Raw genomic sequence first — 7,232 nt, forward strand, 5'->3', positions numbered from 1 at the left:
TGGGACGAGAGTAAAAAACTGACTCGAGAACAACGTTACTCGCTTGGGACGAGAATAAAGATCGGAACGTTCTCTCTTCCTCTCTCTCTCTCTCCGTCTCTCTCTCTCTCTCTCTCTCTCTCTCTCTCTCTCTCTCTCTTGATTTCACACCGAAGAGAAAAGCCCACTCACCTTTCGTCAATAAACAGGTTATTTGACCAAAGGAAAAAAAAAAAAAAAACTGAAAGGACTAAGAAATTGAAAATTAATAAGTTCCTTTAAATTAGTATTTAAAACATTTCAGTTTGAAAGAAGAATGAACAAAACGTCAGAATCGATTTACTCTTTCTGCAAAGTGAAACCGTGATTCTCTCTTTCTCTATCGTAACGATAGAGCGCAAACTGCGTAGCATAAATAAACCAAACGTTAGTTCATCTTTGAAACAGCACGAAGACTATTCAAAGAAAATCTTTTAAAAAATATCTACTAAAAAATATTCATTTAATAAGTTTTAAATCATTTGCTCTGTAAGAGTTATTAACGATTGTTCCTCTCTCTCGTTGTTTAACTTCGGTTTCCAAGTTAGGACCGCCTACTCTCGGATTAGGGGAGGAATAGGTAAGGCCGCATATAAACAAATCATTAAAATTTATCTTGATGTTTATTATAAATGGAAAGCTAATCAAAGAGGCCTAATAAAGGCGGGTGATATAAAATATATAGAGGAAAATCTATAATTAACAACAACAATTTATAACGTGATAAGATAATTGCTAAAAGCCTAAAACACACTTCCGTACTAAGGGAAGGGTCGGCCATTTTGAAAAGTCAAAGAAAGTCCAAAAAAACAATCCAAAGTCATCAACAATTAAATCTATCCAAAAAAGAGTTCAAGATTTAAGTTGAAGATAAAACACCTGCACTGCGAAAGCTCAAACCAAAAGGAAGTACTTCACCAAGACTGTTGAAAAACTCCAGGTTAACAGCGAGTAATGGTACGTCTTGTCGATCAGACCGACAGAGAAGAATTGGAGCTATTTACATGTATATGCGGTATCTGGCCGATAGTTGGCGCTGGTGGGCACACCCGCAACCTTCATAGCGATCGCTCGCGAGTTTTTGTGTTTTTCTGTCGAGCCGCCGGAGGCGTCAGCTATTATATATTCACCGGCTAAGTTAAATATTTAAAAATGGAATTTAGATTGGATTATGTTATATAGCACAGCACTGGGGCCTGTAAGGACATTCAGTGACCAAGTAAAATTGAGGGACACCCATGCATTTGCACTATGAATTAAAAGTTATGAGAGGTTGGACAGCAAGAAAGAAGATAGAAATCAGGAAACGAGGAAGAGTAGAAGGATATAAAGCAAGTGAAGTTAGGGAATGAAGGAATGCTGCAAAGACCCCGAAGTTCCTCCCTAGCTTCTCTTATAAATAATTGAAGGCATTTGAGAAGCACTGACACAATATAACTATTTTTCTTTTCTTTTTTGTCTAAATATCTATTATTGCTATTATTACTTCATTATCTTCAAATCACAAATGAAGTACAGCCAAAACATGAAACACTGAATTTTAATTTAAAAAAAAAAAAAAATATTTCAATACTTGAGTAATTTGTGCTAATATTTTACAAACTAAACCAAACAAAAAATAAAATTTATTTCTATACTAACCTGATGATCATATTGCTTCTTCTCTAGATACTTGCTTAAACATTTACTTATAAAATTTTAGCATTTTGAATTTTTTTATATTTTTTCTCTTCAATAAACACACGTACCTAGTAAACGAAAGAATATTCTAGCGGTAAATGGTAACTAATGTGGCATTTTCTGTGAAATCTGTTTAGAAGTAGAAATAACCCTATCAGCAGAAGCTATTGATTCATTTACAAGAATGTCATCTATACATGAATTGGATGCTCTTGATTTTTCCCTCTTTACTCAATAGTCTCCAGTGTCCTAGACATAATCCGTGGTGCCGAGTTCACCCCGTATCCCAATCTTGTAAGACAAAATATGTGATCCTTATGATTCACTAGTTAATATAGCCACAATTTTTCGTCAAAGCTCAACAGTAGGTAGCCCAACGTCAAACCCACAATAGACACATTCTCACCTGTCTGTCGCCATATACGTATTGTCTCACTCCATACATCAGTCACGTCATCACCAGTGTGACACTGGACATTCACATTAAGTTTCCTAAATCAAGCATTTGTCTCACCTTATTCTTTGTTGGCTGTTCCACTGCCATTAGAGGAATGATACCAGCCTTAACTACTTCTTTCCACGGAACTAAAATACCTTCGGCAATCCACCTGTCCACTTCCTTCTTCGAAGCCTCTAGCTTTTTATCATAAAAACTTACTTTATTCGTTAATGTCACTAGTTCATTGTTGTTACATAACCACCTGGCTGTCCATTTCTATCCATCAAACATAACATGAAAGTCTGGGTCTTCAATTACAACTGTTGAACAACTGTCATTACTCTAGCCACCTATCTATGCTCAACTTCTTGACTAACTGAAGCAACACCAAGACACAAAAACATAACTTTCATTGGGTCACTATGACACCTCACAATTTGTCAATAACATCAACTCCTAACACCACAACAATGCTATTAACCAGTCGATTCGACACTACAACCCTCACTGTCACACATTTACCGTTCACACCTAGCTCCCCCCAATATGCAACTTTACACTTAATATGACTTCCATCAAGAGCACTGATGTACACCTCTTCTACATTGGAACACAAATTTGGAATGTACCACAGATGTAGAGCAGCTTATATCTGCAAGTTCCTTTACAGGCCCATTACTAATTCAAACATCAATTATAGAAAATGTATCAAAGTGCACATTTTTACATCAAAATGGCAGCTACAGGTGTAGTAGTCTCCCCTTACTCTTGACTGGCCGTATGACCAATTTTATTAGACCTAAAACACCTCACCTGTGTCTATTTACTGTTGATTATCATATGAGGGCCACCACATTGGAAACATTGACCCTTACACTGGAAAGACCTAGCCCTCTTTTCAGGTTTCCTACCACCTCGTCCTCTTCCAATCTAACTGACAGTTACAGCTACCACACAATCTTGTTCTTTAGATGATAAAATCCTAGTATGATTAATCAATTCACTCACTGCATTGTCATCACATTTTGCACTTGCTGTAAAGCAACACTAATATTATCTGGTAAACCCTTACCACATCTTCTATACCAAGCTTATCAAACTTAGCTAAACCGGTCAACCTCCTAATCTCATTAGCATACACATCAAGTCGTTCTCCCGTCCACTTCACTTAAAACAGTTCTCCAAAAGCAGAGAATGGATCATCAGTAAATGCTACTTTCAGTTTTCCTGAATTTCTACTGTAGTTTCATGGTCTTCATCACCCATCTCCAATAAAGTACTAGAGCATCATAATCCAGAAACATAGGAATAAAACTGGCAGTCTGATATTTTCTGTAGATTAGCCACTAAAATCCTTTTCTTCAATCATGATACAATGTCCCTTCGCTGGTGAATGACTTAATCATGTCCATTACAATCTCAGACGACATACTTTCTTGGAATAGGCCTGGATACTTTGTAGTTAGACAAACCTTATAAGCTCCCTCAACAGAGTAATGGACAACCTTTGAGTTGCAACTCACCAACCAACGAGGAAAATAGTAGGAAAGGTCCTGCACCACGAATTCACAACCAAGGAGCCCCAGGGCAAACACCCTACCTGACCAGCAGCTACCAGAGAATCCCAACAGGTGAAAATAATCAATCTGACTCCCTAGTCACCGCGGCAGAGTTTGCCAAGTTGAATTAGAAAAAAATCCTAAATTCAATTAATCACACAACAATTACAGAAATTGTTTCAACAATTATTTTTCATTGGCTATTCGGAACAACATAGAAAAGGTATATAAACTGTATAAAAACCTATTACACTATTTATAATAGGTTGAAAAATAAGAAAAATGCGGTGTTAATTATTAAACATCGTAGCAGTAAACACTAACCTTGTACTGTGTGTTGGAGGGAACTGAATGACAAGAGCTAATAGCCTTAAAGGACGAAGAGCTGGAGTGTAAAGCTCATTACATATACAAATAACTGGCCTTTGTAATAACATTGCATTGTCTTTCTTCTTCTTTTTAGCTCCTGAATCAGCAGTAGCTTTCCCAGAAAGCAGGTTGACAAGCCAATTAATTGATGGCTGAAAAAGTAAATATAATTGTAAACGTGTACCTTCTGAATTTGAGAACTGTAAGTTGATATATCAAGAATAATGAAACATTGGGAAACCAGTAAATACAGTATTTAGAATAAATTTTAATATGATATTGACTCTTTTTCACATTCACTCAAAACAAAAAAAGAATCAAAGCTAATACATACAGTATATGCAAAGTGCTAAATCTAAAAATCTAATGAATATCACATGTAGAAATGCGGTAAAGACCTTAACAACTGACTGGTTTAGGTAACAGTCATACCAGAAGTTGTTAATAATCCAAAAATAAATGCTGTCCTGCCCATAATGACAATCGCAGACACAATATTTCCTTTTAAACTACAAACTAACTTAATGTTCATGGTTATATAATGCCACATACAGGAATGATTTGCAGTTATGTAACACCAAATACAGAACATTACCTTAATTTCAAAGACAAAAAGCCATTATTACAAAAAGGATTGAACATTTTCTTATAGAACAGCATCAATCTCAACTTAATTCTCCCCTGATAATAAATATAACTAAGTATGCTTTGCTGTATTCGGTCTTATATAATTAAATGGGATTTTTTTAGTTAAGTTGTATTTACAATCATTTAAGTGAGTGCACCTTAACTGAACGAAAGTAAAAGCAGACTAAGACCATACAGAAAAGGGCATACACAGTTACATAACAGGGGAAGATTAATTGAAATGACAAATTCGGAGATAATTTGTATTTTTCCTAACCATACAAACCTTCGCTATTTACATAGGGTATTACTTTCGGTGAAGCTAAAATGACGAGCCATTAGATTTTTAACGAGGGTTAACTACCCTCTCGCTAGTTAGCGAGGGGGTAGGGGAGGGGTAGCTAGCTACCCCTCCCCTACCCCCTCTTCGTCCTTCCCGTGCTCACAAACAGGGCTTGCACGTGAGGACGGACTGCAGCTCTTCTTTAAAGATAACGCCTCAGACTCCTTACTGGGCATAGTAGGAGATGGTCTGGGTCATCTGTTACAGAACGAAGACTCGAAACCCTGTAGGAGTCGAACCGTGGGTCCGGAACCCCAGGATTTTGAGTCTTAGCTAAATACTCAGGGACGAACCTGAACGTTACCTTCCCCCATCCCCTTGAATGGGCGACGTCGTACGAGAGACCATGAAGTTCATTGACACGCTTGGCAGAGGCCAGAGCGAGCAGGAACACCGTCTTCCAAGTCAGGTGACGAGCAGAAGCCTGGCATAATGGTTCGAACGGAGGTCTCTTAAGAGCCCTGAGAACCCGAACCACGTTCCATGGAGGAGGTCTCACTTCCGACTGAGGGCAGGTAAGTTCGTAGCTTCGTATGAGCAAGGAAAGTTCCAGCGAGGAAGAAATGTCCAATCCTTTCAGCCTGAAGGACAGGCTTAAGGCTGAGCGATAGCCTTTCACCGCCGAGACCGAAAGGGGCATTTCCTACCGCAAATATACAAGAAACTCCGCTATTGCTGGAATACAGTGAACCCTCGTTTATCGCGGTAGATAGGTTCCAGATGCGGCCGCGATAGGTGAAAATCCGCGAAGTAGTGAAACTATATTTACCTATTTATTCAACATGTATATTCAGACTTTTAAAACCTTCCCTTGTACATAGTACTGTTAACAAACTACCCTTTAATGTACAGAACACTTAATGCATGTACTACAATACCCTAAACTAAAACAGGCACAAATATTAAAGGCAATTTTATATCATGCATTTCCTAAACATGCTAAAAAGCAGGTTAAAAAATGGCAACCAATGTTTTGTTTACATTTATCTCTGATCATAATGAAGAAACAAACAGGAGGTAGAGCTTTGCTTATTACCCAGACATATTTCCCATACTATTCCCTTAGAACTACATCACATCTTCCTACTTTAGATATATATATATATATATATATATATATATATATATATATATGTGTGTGTGTGTATATATGTATATATATATATATATATATATATATATATATATATATATATATATATATATATATATATATATATATATATATATATATATATATTTATATGTATAAACATATACATACCTACATATATACATACATATATATATATATATATATATATATATATATATATATATATATATATATATATATATATGTTACTGTATATCTATAGGTTATGGAAAAAATCCGCGAAGTGGTGAATCCGCGATGGTCGAACCGCGAAGTAGCGAGGGTTCACTAGTGGCATCGAGGGGAGAGATACCCCTCCCACGACACCAACCACAGAAGACTCTCCACTTTGCCTGGTAGACCCCTGTAGATGACTTTCGCAGGTGTCGAGACATCCTCTCCGCAACTTGTTGCGAAAAACCTCTCTCTGTGAGGAGATGCTGGATAGTCTCCAGGCGTGAAGCCGAAGCGAAGCTACAGCTTTGTGGAAGATGTTGCAGTGTAGTTGCTTGAGTAGCTCGTGTCGTGGGGGCAGTTCTCTCGGGAGTTCCGTCAGGAGCTGCAGAAGGTCCGGGAACCACTCTGCATGATGCCATAGCGGAGCTATCAAGGTTATCGACAGGTTGACCGATAGTCTGGTCTTGTTGAGCACCCTTCTCATCAGACAGAACGGTGGGAAGGCGTACACGTCGACGTTGTCCCACCGTTGTTGGAAGGCATCTTGCCAGAGTGCCTTGGTGTCCGGGACTGGGGAGCAGTACAGCGGCAGCTTAAAATTCAAGGCTGTCGCGAACAAGTCCACTGTCGGGGAACCCCACAAAGTCAGGACTTTGTTGGCTACTAAAGGATCCAAAGACCACTCGGTACTCACTATCTGCGAAGCTCTGCTCAGACTGTCGGCGAACACATTCCTTTTGCCCGGAATGAAGCGAGCTGATAGTGGTATCAAGTGGACTTCGGCCCATCTCAGAATCTCTACTGCAAGAGGGGATAGCTGTTGTGAAAAGCTAGATAAAGCCAACTGTGATGTTGTCGTGAAAGTGAGCGCCTCTGTTGTTGTTG

At 38.3% G+C, this 7,232-nt stretch overlaps 1 protein-coding gene across 1 annotated transcript in view; it reads right to left on the bottom strand.

Annotated features, from left to right (window-relative positions):
• The window catches only part of LOC137616614 (chromosome transmission fidelity protein 18 homolog), a 77,426-nt gene extending 73,215 nt beyond the window's left edge, over window positions 1-4,211 (bottom strand). The window contains exon 1 of the mRNA XM_068346519.1: window positions 4,021-4,211. Coding sequence (XP_068202620.1) covers window positions 4,021-4,133 — 113 coding nt within the window. The 5' untranslated portion in view covers window positions 4,134-4,211. The remainder of the gene's footprint in view (window positions 1-4,020) is intronic.
• Between the last annotated feature and the right edge of the window lie 3,021 nt (window positions 4,212-7,232).

Source organism: Palaemon carinicauda, chromosome 22 (genome assembly GCF_036898095.1).
Source record: "Palaemon carinicauda isolate YSFRI2023 chromosome 22, ASM3689809v2, whole genome shotgun sequence".
In the NCBI taxonomy this organism is placed as follows: domain Eukaryota; kingdom Metazoa; phylum Arthropoda; class Malacostraca; order Decapoda; family Palaemonidae; genus Palaemon; species Palaemon carinicauda.